Here is a 19,619-nt window from a genome sequence, read left to right on the forward strand (position 1 = left end):
TCCTGGCTGATTGTATTCATACTCAAGGCCTTGCTTCCTCTGGGCCAATGATGATCACAACTCGCATCTCTAGCTTCTCTGGAGCTTTGGGCTGTGTTTCTGAATGCCTGTTAGATGTGAGTCCCCGACTCACAGAACTGCTAGGTAGTTCTGACTCAAAACCCAAAATTTAGGATTGTGTCCTGTCCGTCTCTTCTTCCTCTATGCCTCTCACATAGGACTTCACTAATGAGTATAGAAGGAAGGAAATAACTGGGACTTTTTTCTTCCTTTGATGTTTTCCCTTCCTTAGTGAGAAGCCACAGAAATGGAAAGTGGAAATAAGTGGTGGTCAGAAGAAGGTGAAAACAGTTTGGCAACTGAGTGACAGCGCACCTGTAGACCATCTGAGTTTCCACAAACCTGGTAAAGATGGTTTGTCATCTAGTTAAATTATTCCAATAGAAGAGAAACTGAATCTTTACTGGTATATTGTGATAGCTCTCATACTCTGTTTTAAATAATTTTCCTGAACTCTAAGTGTAAAACATATTCTGGGGGAAAAAAATCCCTGGAAGAGTACTTTTTCTCATTATCCTGGATAGAGGAACCTTTTATCAAAAGAGGTCAAGCAATGGAATACAGGGAGTCAAAATAGATTTTAAGGTTGAAATGCCAGCTCATTCTTTTGTGTACTACTCTCAGTGATGATATTTCTATCTAATGTCTGCTCTGAGGGGCTTGAAGAAGGTTGATATTCCTAATATTCTATCAAAGATGGTACATTTCAGTCAGAGAATGTGTGTGAGCCCCTGGTGTAATAAGGTGGCTCCAAGTATTTCTCCTTCAGCAAGCACCTGTAAAACTGTCATTGTCATGTGTGAGGACTGTAGTGTGCTGTCCTCTCTTTGTATAGATCTTAAATGGCTGCATTTCAGATAATGGGAGGACTATCCAAAATCAAATCTGACAGTTTTAAGACAGAATCTGAAAAGATTTCAAAAGCCTATAGTCCACCACTGCTGGTTGTTGAACTATAGAACTAGACAAATAGTTCTCTTGAAGAGATGATACCTTGCAAAATTATTTCCAGAGAATGTTCTCTCCTCGAAATATTTTTTGATTCAAGCGTAATGAAAACTTCTCTCAACCACAATGGAAACTTCTCTGTTCATATGGCTGAATGATAAAAGTCCTAAAGAAACTGAATAATTAAAAAAAAAAAAAAAGCTGAATAATTTTCCTGAGAACCATCAGTGAAGATCATGCTGTCTTTTCTAAGTGTGATATGAAACATGGAAGGTATAGAGCTTGAAAGTCAACCATATAAAGTTAGAAAAATGTCTGCATGACAAAAAATACCAGGCACGAAACAAAAGATAAACTAGGAAAATTAATTTTACAGCTCACGTTCAGAAAAGGGGCTACATTGCCTGGTATATAAAGAAGTTTCAAATGAGTAAGAAAAATACGTTAAGAACGCAATAGAAAAATGGGCAAGTAACACGAAAATTTTACCAAAAAGGAAATTCAGATGTCATCTTCAGAATAAAAGGTGCTCAGCCCCACCTATGGTAAGAGAAATGCAAACTTACATTCCAGAGATATTCTCTTTCAACTGTCAGATTAGCAAAGATCAAAAAGTTTGGTGTCACAGTACTGGCAAGAATGTGAACACGTAGCCTCACACATTGCTGGTCGACGTGTTAGGATGTATAGCTTCTGTGGAGAGCAATACCCACCAAAATTTTAAAATACGTTTTGTAGGCCCGTAGTTTTATTAGTAGGGATTTATTCCATGCATAAAACCCAACATGTACAAAAAGACCTATGAACAAATGTGATATTGTTTACAGTAGCAAAAGCCTGGAAAAAATATGGAGAGTGAGGCATAAGAAAAGATCTGGAAGGATACAATGAAATTTTAACCTGGAGGTATGGCATGCAGTGGGGGGAGGGCTTGTTCTGAGCTTTGAGTGAACATTAAAATCATTTAGGGAGCTTTTAAAGTCTTAATACCAAGACCAAGCAAATCAGAGTCTCTGGAGCTAGCGCCTAGACATCTGTGATTTTTGAGGTTCTCCAGGTGATTCCACTGTGCAACTAGTTTGAGAACCACTAATTTAAGCATTTTGTTTTCTCTGCATAAGTTGTTTCAGGTTTGTTTGTTTTTAAAAAGACCTATATTTTATGATTTAAAAACGTTTTAAAGCTATGAGCATATGTGATACATTTTTGGAAAATGCCATTTTTAAAGTAAGTTTTATTATAACATAAAGATCAAACCTGTTCTTTGAGGAAATTCATGCAAGATTAAACACCTTTTTTTCAATGCTGCTGAATAAGTGAAATAGATTAAATGTACCATCTAAACTCTTTGATGCAGATTACTTCAAAAAAGAGTGAGTTGCTTTGAATGTTTAGAGTTAAAACAATTTATTGATGCATTGTTTCAATGACTTGTGAAAATAGGGAATTCTTTTTTTTTAATAGGAATTCTTACGAAATTGTATATTTATGTGCTTGGAAAAGCGCTCATACTGCATTTTAGCTAGAACTTTATAACCTCTTCCACCCATTTTACGTTCTTGATGTGTTTATCTAGAAATTATTCAGTCACTTCCAGCCCAAAGTAAGACCAACTAGTGAAGGAGGCCCTCGTTTGTAAGCCTCATGGGCTATTCAAACAAAGGCCTGACTGTAAATATTAAAGCCCAGTCATGATTTATTTTTGCCAAAGATTATATGCATTTCAGAGGTTTAACTTTCTGCTTCATTGGACTGAGCACTTAGGTCAACAACTAGCTTTTCAAGATATCTAATGTGTTACTGTTGAGTAAAACATTGAGATTAAAAGCAGGAACCCTTGAGAAGAAATGTCAGGAAAGAGAATAATGATTTTGAGCGAATGAGGGAGAACAACAGTGTCTGAGGAAGTGGTACTTGCCCAGCAGGCACTTCGCAAATGATTGTTGGTAATGGTGAGAATGTGGAAACCAAAATATTAACCCACAAGACTGGAAACATAATCTCATTTAAATGTTAATTGTACTATCTTTTTTTTTTTAATACAAGTCTTCAGGAGAGGAAAAAATGCATATGTGTCTGGCCGTAAGACTAGAAATCTCAAGTAGAAATTGTTTTCTGAAACATGTTAAGATTGGAAAAAGAGTTTAACTATAGTGGATGAGGCATAAAGATAAAGCAGTAGACTTCCAAAATAAGAATATAGTATTTCTAAAAATCTGCTTTTTATTTTCTTTAATCAACGTTTTCGGTGCATCAGAGGGTTTATTATTTAAAGGAATTGTCCCTGGTGGCTTTTCTTATAAATTCAAAGTAGAAGACATCTTATTTAGATTATCCCTGGATTATTATGAAATTCAGCAATATATAGTAGTATTTAGTAGACCAGCAGGCTGGTTAGCAATTATCTCTGTCTGGTTACAGATGTTTCTGAATTAACATTGAATGGTAGCCTAGAAGAAAGGATCTTCTTCACTAACCTGGTTACCTGCAGCCAGGTGCATTTCAAGTGAAGTGTGCTGATGGAGTCCTTTGTAAGGTAGTATGTTCACTTTGTATTCCCTCCAAATACTTTGTAATGTATTATGTATGTTTCAGTTTTTTCTACAACAGAAATGTTGATTTAATACATTTGGAATATGAATTATTTTTCAGTAATCAGGCAAGAGGTTTACCAGATGTTATAGAGTAATGCAAGTCTTTAATTTCCTTTCTACCTTCTGTAGTCCACTTAATAGGTCAGATTAGTCCTAAAACCAGAAAAGCAAAAACATTTCATTAAAATGTCTTTGCATTTTAAATCTGTATATGTGGTAGAGAGTTTGATTTCAAAAATATTGACGGGAGAGAAAAATCCTAAATGAGTGTCAATTTGACATTGAAAGCAAAGAAAGTTCTGTTAAAAACTATTTTACCGGGGCAGCCCCCGTGGCACAGCGGTTTAGTGCCACCTGCAGCCTGGGGTGTGATCCTGGAGACCAGGGATCGAGTCCCATGTCAGGTTCCCTGCATGGAGCCTGCTTTTCCCTCTGTGTCTCTGCCTCTCTCTCTCAGTGTGTCTCTATGAATAAATAAATAAAAATTAAACAAAACAAAACAAAACTATTTTACTGGGCAGCCTGGGTGGCTCAGCGGTTTAGTGCCGCCTTCAGTCCAGGTCGTGATCCTGGAGACCCGGGATAAAGTCCCATGTCGGGCTTCCTGCATGAAGCCTGCTTTTCCCTCTCTCTGCCTGTGTCTCTGCCTCTCTTTCTTTGTGTGTGTCTCTCATGAATGAATAAATAAAATCTTAAAAAAAAAAAAAACTATTTTACCCCAGCACCCCAATATTTTATAGCAACATTATCAACAAGAGCCAAACTATGGAAAGAGCCCAAATGTCCATCAACTGATGAGTGAATAAAGAAGATGTGGTATCTGTACACAGTGGAATATTACTCAGCCATCAAAAAGAATGAAGTTTTGCCATTTGCAATTATGTGGATGGAGCTAGAGTATATTATGCTAAGTGAAATAAGGCAGAGAAAGACAAATACCATGTGATTTCACTCCTATGTGGAATTTGAGAAACAAAACAGATGAACATATGGGAGAGGGGAAAAGAGAGAAGCAAACTGTAAGAGACTCTTAATGTTAGAGAACAAACTGAGGGTTGATGGGAGATGGGCGGGGCTGGGTTAGATGGTTGGTGGGTATTAAAGAGGGCACTTATGTTGAGCACAGGGTGTTGTTATATGTACGTGATGAATCACTGAATTGTACTGAAACCAATATTGTAACCAATATTGTACTGTATGTTAATTAACTAGAATTTAAATAAAAATTAAAGAACAAAACAATTTTACACTAGCCTAATTATAGCACTAAGCCCCAGATGTAAATTACTTTTTTAAAATGTTTGAGATGGGATCCCTGGGTGGCGCAGCGGTTTGGCGCCTGCCTTTGGCCCAGGGCGCGATCCTGGAGACCCGGGATCGAATCCCACGTCAGGCTCCCGGTGCATGGAGCCTGCTTCTCCCTCTGCCTGTGTCTCTGCCTCTCTCTCTCTCTCTGTGACTATCATAAATAAATAAAAATTAAAAAAAAAAAAAATAAAAAAAAAAATAAAATGTTTGAGATGGTATTAACCAAGAGAATTAATATAATAGCATTATCTACTGTTTTGGTGTTTTAGAAACAATAGAATCAGGTAATAAATAAAATGCTTCATATCATTCTTTTTTTAAAAAAATATTTATTAATGAGAGGCGCAGAGAGAGAGAGAGAGAGAGAGGTAGAGACACAGGCAGAGGGAGAAGCAGGCTCCATGCAGGAAGCCCGACGTGGGACTGGATCCTGAGTCTCCAGGATCACACCCTGGGCTGAAAGCAGCATTAAACTCATTAAACTACTGATTCACCACGGCTGTCCACTTCATATCATTCTTTTTTTTTTTTTTAATTTTTATTTATTTATGATAGCCACAGAGAGAGAGAGAGAGAGGGAGAGACACAGGCAGAGGGAGAAGCAGGCTCCATGCACCGGGAGCCCGACGTGGGATTCGATCCCGGGTCTCCAGGATCGCGCCCTGGGCCAAAGGCAGGCGCCAAACTGCTGCGCCACCCAGGGATCCCCACTTCATATCATTCTTATGCCATGTTTTGTCCCCAGATAAATAGATGTTACTTAATTTTAGCATTTTAGTGTAATTGGAGAATAAAATAGACCTTTATTTTAAAAACTCTGAATATCTAGCTACAGAGAAAATATTAAATACGTATTTCTTTGAAGTATTTCATAGAAGTTGAGTTTAGTGCAAGAAAGTTTATCTCAGAAAAGGATATGTGCTCACTTACTTGGTACCCACCCAATGCATTTCCCTAGTTGCCTGATAGATTGAGAACCTGAAAGGCCTGTTATGTGTAGACGTTTGACTGTAACCATTGTTTATAGGACAGTGCTAAGCTGACAGTTATTTCCACATTATAGTGATGTTTCTGGATAGATTTTTATTTTTATTTATTTGCTTAAAGATTTATTTATGCATTTGAGAGAGAGAGAGAGTGCACGAGTAGGGGAAGGAGCATAGAGAGAAGGAGACAAGCAGACTCCACGCTGAGTGGGGAGCCTGTCTCAGGGCTTGATCCCAGGACCCTGAGATCATGACCCAAGCCGAAATCAAGAGTGTGATGCCTGACTGACTGAGCCACCCAAGTGCCCCTGGATAGATTTTTAGAAGGAGAAAAAATGAAGCATCAAAACAGTTTGTGCATCATGATTCCTTTTTTGCAAAGTAAAAACAGATGCATAATAGCAAAATATTAACATTGACTTTGACAGGTGATTTTTATTTCATTTATGCTTATTTTTATTTTCTAGTTTTTAAATCCCAGCACAAGACCCAAAAATATATATATATATTTTTAATCACAGAGCCTGAAAACAGAAATGTATATAAACCTTCAAAGCAGAGAAAGGAGGAAGATCCTGAAGATCCTTGATGAAAGATTAATCTATAAAACCTGTAACCCCGTCTCAGCTCTGGCTCCGTAGGAGGAGCATCAGGAGAACTGCAGAGATGAGTACACAGAGGGTGCAGACTGTAGGTACCACGATCTCTGTCACCATCTGCATGTGACTTAGCAGAGGCTCTGAAATGGCAGAGAAAACATCACAAATGACAGTGTCATCATTTCAACGAATAATAGCTTCATCCTGAAAGATGCAACTGTATTGGGAAAAACTTGGAAAATGCATCATCAAGCTTTGTAGTTATTTTCACTTGCTCCAAAAGAGAACATGGTGAATAAATGTTACAAAAAAATTATGTGAGGGTTTTATAAAATATTTCACAAAATATTTCACAAAATATAAGATAAATAATTCCTACATTTGGTTCTTCCATAGGTATTGGAATAAAATCTAAGTGTTATACTTACTATAAATTAATGTGAGAAAATTAACAGACATGTTCCACAGTTTCTGTTTTCACTGGGCGGGGGGCGGTGGGGGGGCATTGTGAAAGAAAAATCCTTGAGAAACATCTCCAACCTTTCAAAGATGTTATTGTGTATCTTAAGAGGTATAGAAGTTTCCATATTGAAAGTTCATGGGACAATTCTTGCATAGCTAAGTAATCTTGAAGAGTTGAACAATAAGCATGTTCCATGTACTTGATTATAGTAGTGGACATTTATGTAATTCCTGCTTTTAGGTCTTGTGCCTGGCACCTTGGCTACCATGATAAATAAGGCCTGAGGCCCTGCTCCTACAGAATTCAGTAAATCTATATCGTGTGTCTAGGTGATAAAATACAAGTTTATTTTGGTTTAAAGGAATATGCATCCTTAATTAATATCATCTGGTTATTTAGATGGGAGCAGGGCACAGTAGTAATGTATTGGCCTATATAAAAAGAGCTGAATTAGAAAAAGAAAAAATAACTGGTAGGATTTGTTTCATCTAGCACTTTCCATCTCTCATACCACATTAAAGATGGGTTTGTTAAAACAGGAAGTATATTTCTCTGATTCCCCTTAGAGAAAGAATTGAAGGAAACAAAATGTGCTGGCATTCATTGATGTGTAGATGCATCTTTGTTATACATCTCAGAGCTTTTTAGATCCTATTGCACAAGAAACCATGCCTTCCATGAGGTCAGGGACCTTATTTTATTGCTATATACCCCAGGGCTTACAACAACCCCTGCTAATAGTGAGTGCTTAATAATTACTTGCTGAATGAGTGAGTATAATATCTGGAGTATCCTTCGCCTTTTCTTTATTGGAATATGCTTACATTTTCCCCTCCTTCCACAAAGCCCACCATAACAAAAATAGGTTTATAAATTGACAGATGACTCACAAAGAATAAAACGAGGGTGAATAAAATATTTCTTTTGTGGTAGATTTTTAAAATATTATTTGAAATGCTTATAAAACAAATTTAACATTGTTTCAAAGTGAAGGAAAAAATCATTTTTTTAATTGTATGCTTTGGAATGATTGACTTCAGATAGATCCACATTTTGAGGTTTTGGTAACATCATTATATGTGTAATCATGTGCCTTAACTGTTGAAGGGAAAAATTAAAATATACTTACCTGCAGCAAGCATCTGGTTGTTGATAGAACAAGTTTCCAAGGCTTTGAGATACCAACTTTCCACCTAATAAAAACCGACTAGATAAGTAATGTCATATAGACTAATTTTTTGCTATTTGAAATCATTTTTGAAATAATGTGGGATTAAAAGAATTTAAATCCGCCTGGAGTTTAAATTAGTTAATATTTATTGTATTGCCTATGTGCGTCATTGTGAGGGATTAAAGAACAAAAAAAAACCTACAAAACCAGTCTTTATTTTTGAGGACCTTACAATCTAGCACTTTCCTAGAAATGCCAAACTGGTGAATGCTTATGAGTCACTGTTTGTTTATCGTGGCACTTGGCTCATCCTAAAAGAATGTTGGTAAACAAGTGAGATTTAGGGACACCTAGGTGGCTCAGCAGTTGGGCATCTGCCCTTGGCTCAGGGATCAAGTCCCACATCAGCCTCCCTGCCAGGAGGCTACTTCTCCCTCTGTGTCTCTCATGAATAAATAAATCTTAAAAAAAAAAGTAAGATTTATTTTTAGAAATTATCTTTATTGAGACATTCTAAAGTATGATTTTTATTCCCTGCCATCAATAGCAACATAGAGAGCTGATAGAAAAGTTTATAGGTGATTGAAAACGTTTGGTATGTTTTAAAGGATTACTAATATTAGGTTTGATTATTTTTAATCTCATTTTGGAACTAGTGGGAAAAGAAGTGAAAATTATGGTCATTATACATTTAATTTACTTAACTGTTTTCATATAAGTTGAAGAGTAAGTAGGCAGTATTTGCTTGCATTAAGATGTAACATTTATTTTTTAAAGATTTTATTTATTTATTCATCAGAGACAGACACAGGGACCAAAGGCAGGCGCTAAACTGCTGTGCCACCCAGGGATCCCCAAATGTAACATTTAGAATAACATTTAACTAGAAGTCTCTACTGGCTACCATAACCTAAAACAAATAGGACTTGTGTATAACTCTAGTTTATCCTTCATGCTCTGCAAGTTAGGATTGAATTTTAAGTTAGGACTGGCTTTTAAGGCATATTTGTCTCATTCTAAGCAAATGAGCAAAGAGGTGGCACAAGTTAGGAGATAGTCAAAGGCCCATGTTCCCACAAAGCCCTGTCCTCCACAGAGGAGAGAGGAGAGACACTCACCACACTGTACACCCCCAGTTGCTTAGCTCTTCTAAAATCTGGAGCAAGTGAGGGGCTCATGGCAGGCTCAAGTCAGGAGAACACATGACTCCTGATCTTGGGGTCATGAGTTCAAGCCCCATCTTAGGTGTAGAGATTTTTTTAAAAAATCTAGAACAAATAACATCAATAATTAGTCCTACCTCTCTTGGATTGGGAAATCCATTGGCAGTGATAATCTTCTCGTAATATTGAACTGATGCCTTTGGGTAGCGCGGCTTATTTCGGTTGTTAAATTCAACATAGTAGAATCCGTATCTATCAGAGTATCCTTTCTCCCATTCAAACTTATCCAACAAAGACCAGGAAGTATACCCTTTTATATTAGCACCATCTTTTATAGCTGCAAAGACATGTTCCATTTTTAATAAATTTCATTTACTTGGAAAAAATAACATTGTGAAGGTAATTTTAAATGTGTTCATTTATGAGATTCAGAAACAAGCTTCAGTCAATGAAGGCTACTAACCAAAATTCGTGAAGACAATCTTGGTTAGTATCTCACCTTTTAGCATTTCATTTATGTAGCCCTTAAGGTACTGAATTCTCCACTCATCACATAATTGCGTACAGTGTAATTTTTGAGACGCGCCGTTTTCTGTCACATAGATGGGAGGATTGCCATATTGAGTCTGAAAGTGAGTCATAGTAAGGAATAGCTTAAAAACTCCAACCTACAGGTGGGTTTCTGAATCTGAGGCACATAGAGTAACAGCATACTCAAGCCCGCCATATTCTAATCAAATGTATTTAGCATTTAGTAGGTGCCAGTTCACACATTTATTTGGAGGTGAATGTAGACAGGAGCAAATTCATATGAAAGACTTTTTCTCAGTTAATCCACATCATTGTAGAGAAAATGTACTTCATTCAGGTCTTGTTCTTTCCCGCATAGTTCAAGTGAGAAGGGCGGCCAAATAACTAACGTGGGATGAGACTAGCTACAGCTCTACGTTCAGGTAGTTTCTCATTTAGGCATTAGTCTGTAAAGTCTTTATCTAGTAGCCTTTGATGTATAGAGGTAACGGAGTTTCACTTCCAGATGTACTCCCCTGACTAACTGAAATTAAAATAAAAACTTAAAAAAATGTAGGTACCTGAGCCTAAGCTATAAGACATGAATTCAAAAGTGTTCAGTAGGGGACCGCGAGTGGCTCAGTTGATTGGGCATCCAACTCTTGATTCCAGCTGAGGTATTGATCTCTGGGTCCTGAGATCGAACCTCATGTAGGCTCAGCAGGGAGTCTGCTTGTCCCTCTCCTGCCCCACCAACCCCACACATGCATGCACGCACTCTCTCTTTCTCAAATCTTTAAAGAAAAAAATGTTCATTGAATAGCTTAATGTGATAATCACCTGAGCAAAGTGGAGGAGCCTCCTAAATCCCCACGGCACAGAATATAGCCATTTAGACCCCAGATCAGGCCAGTTTGGGTCAACCAGTTCTACTAAATCACGATCATTCTGATAGCTGGGCCCCTGGCGGGAGGGGTAGTTCCTTTCGGTGATGTACCGAGTAGTAAAATGACCTAATCCCAAGAAATCAGATGTGCCTTTAATGTAGCTCTTTTCTTGGAGTGAGAACACTGGTAACCTTGACATATCCAGGCCTTGCTCCACACTCTTTTTCCCTATTGAGAGAGAGAAATAGGATTTAACAAAGTTTTATTTTCTCACAATCCGTTTGCTGTTGTGTACCATGATAATACTAGCATATTGACCTAAAAACTGTTATCCAGATTCTGGGTTTTGGGATTCATTTGTATGGAAAATGTAACCTTAGACTTTTAAGCTGGAATTTTGACATTTGAATGCTATCCAAAATTTTAAAATTTTATATTGCTTAGAAGTTATATTTTCATAGATTACTCAATAAATGACAACTTTGTAGCTGTATTGAAAAAAGGGTTTGGATTCCTATATTATTTCTTATGCAAAAATTGGTAATTTTGGTTTTCTCTGGGAAGAGAAGTGGAAGGTCATTGGTGTGGTGGGGGGACATATGGTCCCCTTCATGCTCTGTTGTAGTGTAAGCTGGTACAACCTCTGTGTTGGGAAATTTTGTCCTACTAATGTTTAAGGTTTTTAAAGGGTATGTCCTTTCACTAACCAATATCTGTTTATGCTGCATTTTACTCGCACATGTAAAAGGATGTGTGTACGAGGATCTTCATTGTAGATTGAGTAGCAAAAGATTGGAAACCACCTAAATGTCTATAAGGAGAGTGCTTGGATAAATGATTGGATATCCATCCATACAACACTGTGCAGTCATTAGAATGAATGATGCAGCACTTTATATACCAACATGGAAAGAATGCCAAGATACATGTTTAAATGAAAGACAGTGTTGCATTTAGCAAGTACACACACGGAGCAGCAGTGTTTTTGCTCACATGTACAATCCATCAGGAAGTATGCTTCCTTTTGGGAAAGATGAGAGCAGTGGGAAGAGGGAGGGAGGTAAGCTTGACTTTTCACTTTGTACTCTCTTAAAATTTAAAAAATTTGAAACATGCATAAAATCTTTGTATATATGCAAAATAAAAGCTTTTAAATGAGTGAAGTAGCATTTGTATAAGTTGTTTTAAAATATAACCATAAACATGTTTCTAAAGAGGCTATTGGTTTAGATGAACTGAGTGAAAAGCTGGTATTATTAACTACCTTTCAGATACTAGCATGTTATTTTCAGTGACATTCAGTAACTGAAGAAAACCACAAAACATTGACCCTGGACTGTCTAATAGAGTGGCTACTGACTACATGTGGCCATTAGATTGTGCATCTTTAATGCAGTCACACGGAAGGGCTGAATTTTTAATCTTAAAATTTAAATAGGCACAAATGACTACAGGCTATCTGGACGGCACAGATAGAGGACACTTCCATCATCACTGGAAGTTCTTTGAGACTGCACAGGTCGAGAATTACTCTTGTTCATGTATTGTGCTTATGAGATGCTTTCACTAAAGAAAATATTAACTGCTCAGAGGATCCTTCTTTCCACATTGTAGCAGGAAAAATTCAGCCCAATTTTCACTTCAGTTACCACAGAGTTGTAGTTGATCAGGTCTGGAATTATTGGCCTGAAGCCCAAGAACTCTTCTGTGACAATTTGGCTTTTCTTAGTGCCATCTTGTGGCTCCTGCCTCTGGGAGTCCTGGGAGTGAATGCAACAGGTGAATGATGGGGTGTGCTTGCAGAGCAGAGCAGGGGAAGGCTTTTTCCCTGTGCATCTTGAGGACCTCATTCTCAGGATTTTGAATATACCTGTATAGACGTGTCACAGAACTGGTTATTCCAAGAGATTTTTAGAGATTATTTGTCTAGTCCTTCACTTTCAGATAATAAGAATGATGCCCAAAGGGGTAAAACATCTCGCCTAGAGTCACTGGTTAGTGGCAGAGCTAGAATTAAATCTACTGCTCCTATTTCAGGTAAGTCTGATAAATGGTGCTTTAGAAAGGGAATTTTTTGAAACGTTGACAGTTCTTTCTTGGTCAAACATCCAAAGAAGTCTTGCTGTGTGAGATTGTAACCTATTTCAATGCCACCCCTGTCTCTATAGGGGTATGCAGACTGATACCTCTTAAGTAAACAGAGCTAATACTTTTAGACTCCTGTGGCCGGATGCTACTGGCTGCCCGCCCATCATGCCTGTCTTCTTTCTTGCCCTCTTCCTCATCCTTTTCCAAGGGGCCGTATCCTTTACGAGTGTCCTGACTCCCCACCTCGGAGACCCTAGTCCTCATGGTGTAGGGCATTCTGGAGTATCTGACAGTTCTGTCCCTTGAGGACTTCCCTTGAAGAGAAGTCAATTGTGGGAGGAGACTGTCTTCTGGGAAGATTTTCCTTGTTCTTAGATATGGCTATGACGGAGCTATTTCCATTTTTCTGCCTCTGGGAGTTGATGTGCAAAGATATGATGCCTGGAGCTGCTGCAGCCATCATGTGACCATAGGGAGTGATTGATGGGCTGGCTAAAATGCCACAGTGAAAGATGGAATGAGCCTGGGTCCTCAAAGACATCCCTGAAGGCTGGATTAACTGGCCCTGGATCACCCTTTTCTGGTCTTCTCTGACGTTGTGAAAACCAGAGCTTGGAAAACATTTCTCAGGCGGCAGAACCAACGATAGGACTGGCACTGCCCAGGACTTCGTCTTCAACTTCTCCCTCCGACTTCACTTAAAGTGAAATGGAGCGGGGTGGGGAGAGCGAGACAGGAGAGCAGAACATAGAAGGGAACGGCCCAGAGAATTGCTCTGTTTTCCCCTGGCTTCTGAAGGCCTCAACCTCCCCCTCTGGGGATTTGTGTGGGTGTCCTTCCTCCCCTCTCCCCAGTTCAAATAGGCAGTTCTCAGTTCCTTGGGGGCTGGGCTACCCCTTGAGGGCCCCACCCGAGCCCCTCGTGTCCTTCCGTCCCCCCGCCTCTCCGTCACTTGCGCTCAGTACTATTGCTGTGGTGCCTGGACCTAAAGACGGGACTTGGCTCACCGATCCGCTCCTTCATGACCTGGGGGTAGTCTCCGGCGTAGATGGGGTTGGCGAACCAGCCGAGGCAGAACTGTAGGTATCTCTCGGCGGCTTCTATGTCCTTGGGGCTACTGATGTCCACGGGCTCTCCCCAGTCGCAGTTTAGTGAGATCCCCACCAGACCTTAAGAGAAAGGAGAGGCGGGTGGCAGGTGCGAGCGGCGTCCCCCCGGGGCTGGGACCCTCGCCCGCGGCTGGTGGGGCTCACCTCGCTGCTTGGCGCGCCACGTGCTGTTGTAGGAGTGCCAGGCCTGGGCGTGGGCCTGAAAACGGAGGGGCGGTGCGTCAGAGGGGGACATCGGCCGGCACCTTTCTCGCCTGCCTTTCTGTCCCTCTGTCCCGACTAGAGATCCAGTCTGAGTCCCATCTTTCCCCCCGAGTCCAACCTTGATGATCCCAAACCCTTGTTTCCTTTCCTCTGACCTCCAGAGGCACCTGTTTTCTTTGTTCTGTAGGGAAACTCGGTCTCCTTCTGGCACAAGCACAAAACCAAGCCCTTTGTGTTATTTCTCGTTCCTACGATTTTTGCTCAAGTTTCTTGTTTTGTTCCTGCTTGTCTTCTGCAGTAACTAAGCGGTTCCTTTTACCCTAAGTGCTCAGGAAGTTTGGAAAATACCACGCAGCTGGAACAGTCTTGGGAAAGGAATTCAAAATGCGCCGACCTGCCTTCTCTCCATATTCTCTATCAGGCACTCACTGATGCCTTCGGAGACCCTTTTAAACATTCACGGTTGATGGGCCGCCTGGTGGCTCAGCCGGTTGGGTATCCGACTCTTGATTTCGGCTCAGGTTATGATCTCAGGGTCGTGGGGTGGAGCCCCCCATAGGGCTCCCCACTCAGTGGGAGTCCGTGTGAGATTCCCTCCCTCTGCCCCTCCCCCTGCGCTCTAGCTCTCTCTCAAATGCATTAATAAATCTTAAAAAAAATACTCGCAAAAATAAAAAATAATAAATAAATACTTGCAGTTTAAGAACTCATAAGCCAAATGTAGAAAGAATGAGAAAGCTCTCCCCCTGACAGGAATTTGGGAGCCTCGTGTGTCACTCAGGGGCCCCCTGACTTCCTAATTGATTTGATTGTCCTTGTGCTGAGAGGCCATTGGAGCCATGCTGTCATGCCTCACGTCCTTGTTCCCCAGGCAATGTCCCCTGCACCCTCTTCTGTGACCTGTGACCCAATCCCTTCCCCCTTCTCCAGCCTTCCCAGCAGCCTTGTCACTACGAGTCCCCCCGCAGCACCTCCCCTGTCTCCCTCACTTCCATGCCCTTACTGAGCATGACTGCCCCAGAGGCCACCTCCACTGCAGCTCTTCCAAGAAGGGGCCACTTTCCCCCCTCACACCCCACATTCCTTGGGGTGGTGGGTAGTAACTGCCTTGCCCCTTATTACTGCTCGAAAATTATTTCTCCTTCCAAAACCCCGGGTCCTTTGGAGTCCATGCCATGAGGCAGACACTCCTAACTCCTTACTGTTGTCCTTTACCAACCCCCCGTTGCTTCTGCTCATCCATTGAAGATTTCAGCCCCCGCTGCACTGTCATCCTGCCCCTTCCTCCTGTCGCCGATCCTCACTGGACTGTTTAGGCCAAAGGTGACAAACTTTCACATGCGTGTGCTCCATCCCCCTTGACTGAATCGTAAGCTCTAGAGAGCAGCCACTGTATTGTCCCACTGGCAGTGTCCAGCACTGGATGACTGGCCACTCCCTCCATAGATCCGTATGGAACGCAAGTGACCAGTGCGAAGGTGTGATAGAATTTGCTGGAACCACAAAGGACCGAGCTCAGGCTCAGACCCCCGGGGCCGGCTGAACTGACACTGGGGCTTGTCCCTCCACCTTGAACCCAGCCGTCCCTCCCAGAAGGACCCACCTCACCTTAATGATGTGGTGTGCTGCCCTGTACAGGCCCGTGCCGTGGAGTTGCAAGCCTGGAGCGTGGTGGCCCGTCTCGAAGCCTTTTTCTGCCATTGTCTACAGGGACGGCAAGCAGGGACCACAGGGCCGGTGAGAAGGGGGTAGGAGCCCTCTGGTCTGGGAAGGGGGGCTTTCCTACCTGGAGAAGGGCCCTGCTTACCCGAGGATCACTGAAAGTGATCCAGTGCTTCACCCGGTCCCCAAAGGCCTCAAAGCACAGATCGGCATAATCACCGAAGTAGTTGACCATGCTCCCATTCTGCCATCCGCCGTACTTGACCTGGAGCAGCTGCACACACACAGTGAAGAAAGAAGCAGGCGCCCCAAGGGTCTGTGTCTAGAAAAGACCTCTGGAGTCGATAGGCCAGGGACGTGGGAGCAACAGGGTGATGACAGTACAGAGGCTACTGAGAGCAACAGAGCAAGGAAGGGGGTCTTGGGCATTACAGCCAGCGGATGGTGGCCGGTAAGGAACCATGAGGCAACGTCAGTGCGGACGTTCCTTGTGCAAACGAGAGGGGAACACAGAAAGTCTGAGACTCTCACGCTTAAAAGGAATGTTTAGGAAAATTGGCCAAGGTAGAGAGGTCTGATATTGGGAGAAAGAACCTGGAATGAACATTCAGAAGCAATAAGACATGATGCGGGACACGGAAGCTCTGATTAGGATTTTGAGGGCCGGACAGATGTCGGAAACCTCAGCAGCTCTGTTAGGAGGGTGGGTTCTGCTTTCTCCAGTGGACAGCTGTCTTCCAACCAAGGCCATCTGCTTATGAAGAGGTCAAGCATTCCCCTGAGATCGCCTACTGAGCTCTCCCTGGTGGGGTTTGAGGGGGGATGCTAAAGGGCCAGGTTAGTGAGAGCAGTTAACCAGGGAAGAAGCTGGAAGGTGGTTTCCAGTTTGTCTCCTTAAAGTCTACTGTACCCCCGCAGCTCCATTTAGAGGCCTCTCGCAGCTCACCTTCCCACAGGATGATCCCAGGCCCCTTAGCTCAGCAGTCAAGGTCAAGTCAAGTCAGGCCTGGCCCCAAGCCACACTCCCACCTCTGCCCCTCCCCATCCTGCCTGCTCCCCAGACCCTTAACTCAGTCACTCGCCACCCCCCTCTCTCTGCTCCTTGCCGTGCTGCGCTGCATCCCTTCCACTTCATGACCAACCCTTCAAAGCACTCATGGGACCCCATCCCCTTCCCAACACCTCCCTGAGGCCACATTTCCGTTCTCTGACCTCCTGCGGCCTGTGTCAGAGTCATGTACGCGGCTCCTCTGCCAGTAGGCCATGATCTCCGTGGGGCCTTGCCGGGTGAAGGAACCATTGCTTGAGTAGTGATGTCCATGGGGAGGTTGAGACTCAGCAGGGATTGCTCAGGGGGCTGTGCTCATAGGATGCCGGCTCAAACAAACTCGTTAGTGATGCCGTGTCATCACGTCTCATGCAAAAGAGGTTTCTTTTTTTTTTAGTTTGGTTTGTTGTTTTTAGGCCAAATGTTTGGGGAAAACCTCAAAATCCGCACTTGCCACCTATTACAAACATGAGTTAAACCAGCACGATGTCCCTCCATGGGTGAGTCACATTTCTTGGCTCCCTCGCAGCTCCTGGTCCAGACCCCAGGCTTTGCCCCACCTTGGCAACCCCCACCCTCCAGTCAGGCTCTCCCCGCTGAGCTGAGCCCCCCAGGGCCTCCGTCGGGGTCGCACCTGCCTTACCTGCGGGAGATCCCAGTGGTGCAAGGTCACGATGGGGGTGATGTTGCTCTTCAGGAGGGCGTCGATGAAGTCGCTGTAGAATTTGATTCCCCTCTTGTTCACCTTGTCAGCTGAAGGTGAGGTTAAAAGGGGCCTTGGCCTTCTGCAGGACAGTGCTCCTGGGCCCTGTGGAGCCCCCCAGCCTGCCTGATCCCAGGTCTGAAGCATGGCACGGGGACCCAGCTGCCTACAGAACCCGGGGGGCTGCTACCAGAGAAGCCATGTTTCAGGGCTGCTCTCCCTCCCCAGCACTTTCCGGGGTCCCCGCAAAGCCAATATGGCCAAAGGGAACCCCACTTGGGCTTGGAAGGCGGTGCCCTGTCTCACCTCGGACACCCGTGGGAAGGAGCCGAGGCCAGGACAGGGAAAATCGGTAGTGGCTCACACGCAGCTCCCTCAGCAGGATGATGTCCTCCTGTGCAGACAGGGGTGAGAGGCGGGGCAGGGTCACCTAGGGCTCTGGGGTGGGAGGTAGGGTCACGCTGGGGGCCCGGGCCAATGCTCACTCCTGTCCGTAGCTCCTCCTCTATACAACAGCTGTGAAAGCACCTGCCCCTCTCTCCCCTGCCAGGAGTCACCTAAATGCAGGATATGGGGGTGCTTGAGATGTCCATCAGGGTGTTCCTAATAAGCTTGGGTGATGAATCCCCCAAGAAGTCAGCCCAGAGAGGAAAAGTGGGTCCCAAGCAGAGGGACTTCCTCCATAGGGGCCAATTCACAAGCAGAGGCCAAGGGTTCGGGCCACCGAGGCGCGTAGACCCTGCGATCATGGCATCAGCAGCTCAGTGGCCCATCACTTGGACCAAGGCCCTGCTTTCCTTTCCTCCCCCTCTTGCACACACACCCCCAGCCCACCAATCCCTGGCCCGCCACAGCCCGACCCCGTCACCTGCAGTGGGAGAGCGGGTGCTGAGCGAGCACCAGATTGACGTTGTCCCCGGGCTCCCCTAATACGTCACGGCACTTCCTCTGGGTGCATACTCACCACCACCACCCCCCCACACACACACACCCATCACTCACCTGCACCTTATAGTAACCATCACAAGCCACATCTGCTGTCTCATCCCCAAGCACCTTCCCCTTCCCGCTGTGAGTGAAGGCATCCCAGATGCTGGGCCCTTTGCCATCCTGGTCCCACGCTCCCTCTGTCTGGAAGGCAGAACTGCCCACGCCCCAGGAGAAGCCTGCAAGGAGACACCCCAAGCTGAGCCTCGGGCCCCCTCCATCTCCCCCCCCAGCACCTGGACTGTGGGCCGTGCCCCCTGAGCCGCAGGGCTGACCCCCTCCCCAACAGCCTGCCCCTGTCCCCCTAGCAATGGGAGCATGTGGGGCAGGGCGGGGGAGGACAACCACATGTGGAACATTCGTTTGCACAGTTTCGGCCCTGATTAATACTTACTGTCTGCGTAGTAAGTTTTAAAAGATCTGTGAGGGTGGGCAGCCCGGGTGGCTCAGCGGTTTAGCGCCGCCTTCAGCCCAGGGCCTGATCCTGGAGACCCGGGATCGAGTCCCATGTTGGGCTCCCTGCATGGAGCCTGTTTCTCCCCCGTCTGTGTCTCTGCACCCGCCCTCTGTCTCTGTATCTCATGAATAAATAAATAAAATCTATAAATAAATAAATAATCTGTGAGGGACTTCTCCTATTTTAGAACAACTCTATGGAGTTCTTCTTCTCATCCTACCTGTCAGAAGACTAAAACATCAAGCTCTTGGGCCAGCCGGCCAAGGCGGGCAAACTGACACACAGACGGACAGACCAACAGAGGAGTGGACATACCAAGTGGGAAGGTTCCATAGTAGAAGGAGGCCTCTTCTGGGGATCCCTTCCTGGCGGCCCCCAGCCTGGACACCAGCAGTAGCACCCACCAAAGTGTGACAACCTGCACTGGCTTCATGGCACCCGGCCCTCCCCCATTCCTGAAAAAGCACACCTGACAGGTGTAGGCCCACGCAGCCAGGGCTGGGGGGCCGGATCCCAGCTTGGGGGCGAAGGCCAGGAGGGGAGAGGGAGACGGGGAACTTTATCTAGAGAAGCCTTGGCTCTGCTGGGGCAGCTGGCCCATTGCTCTGCTGGGAGCCACCAGCAGAGGCTGAGCACCAGGTATGATTAAGGAGATGAACGCTCTGGGGTCTG

The 19,619-nt window shown here is 44.0% G+C and overlaps 2 protein-coding genes and 1 long non-coding RNA gene across 14 annotated transcripts in view; 2 read left to right on the top strand and 1 right to left on the bottom strand.

Annotated features, from left to right (window-relative positions):
- The window catches only part of ZWILCH (zwilch kinetochore protein), a 38,146-nt gene extending 29,757 nt beyond the window's left edge, over nucleotides 1-8,389 (top strand). For 7 of the 12 annotated variants that reach the window (XM_077881576.1, XM_077881578.1, XM_077881571.1 and 4 more), the window contains 3 exons: nucleotides 293-405; nucleotides 3,430-3,544; nucleotides 6,418-8,389. In XM_077881576.1, the coding sequence (XP_077737702.1) occupies nucleotides 293-405; nucleotides 3,430-3,518 (202 nt within the window). In that variant the 3' untranslated portion in view covers nucleotides 3,519-3,544; nucleotides 6,418-8,389. Of the gene's footprint in view, nucleotides 1-292; nucleotides 406-1,384; nucleotides 1,554-3,429; nucleotides 3,545-4,324; nucleotides 5,115-6,363 lie in introns of those variants that run through there. The other 5 variants (XR_013370478.1, XR_013370477.1, XM_077881575.1 and 2 more) reach the window with 4 other exon arrangements.
- On the bottom strand, nucleotides 6,351-19,393 carry LCTL (lactase like). Its single transcript, XM_077881583.1, has 13 exons — nucleotides 19,263-19,393; nucleotides 18,506-18,669; nucleotides 17,810-17,897; nucleotides 17,444-17,553; nucleotides 15,898-16,026; nucleotides 15,699-15,794; nucleotides 14,031-14,085; nucleotides 13,785-13,946; nucleotides 10,643-10,917; nucleotides 9,792-9,918; nucleotides 9,430-9,629; nucleotides 8,088-8,151; nucleotides 6,351-6,635 (listed from the first exon to the last, which is right to left on the bottom strand). Exons 1-13 carry the CDS (start codon nucleotides 19,378-19,380, stop codon nucleotides 6,520-6,522), a joined length of 1,704 nt encoding a protein of 567 aa, XP_077737709.1. The 5' UTR covers nucleotides 19,381-19,393; the 3' UTR covers nucleotides 6,351-6,519.
- LOC144303420 (uncharacterized) lies at nucleotides 12,632-19,108 on the top strand. Its single transcript, XR_013370480.1, has 2 exons — nucleotides 12,632-12,726; nucleotides 15,729-19,108. It is a non-coding gene; the product is annotated as an uncharacterized LOC144303420 (long non-coding RNA).
- Nucleotides 19,394-19,619: the final 226 nt, after the last annotated feature.

The sequence above is a fragment of the Canis aureus genome, chromosome 32 (assembly GCF_053574225.1).
Source record: "Canis aureus isolate CA01 chromosome 32, VMU_Caureus_v.1.0, whole genome shotgun sequence".
Lineage (NCBI taxonomy): Eukaryota > Metazoa > Chordata > Mammalia > Carnivora > Canidae > Canis > Canis aureus.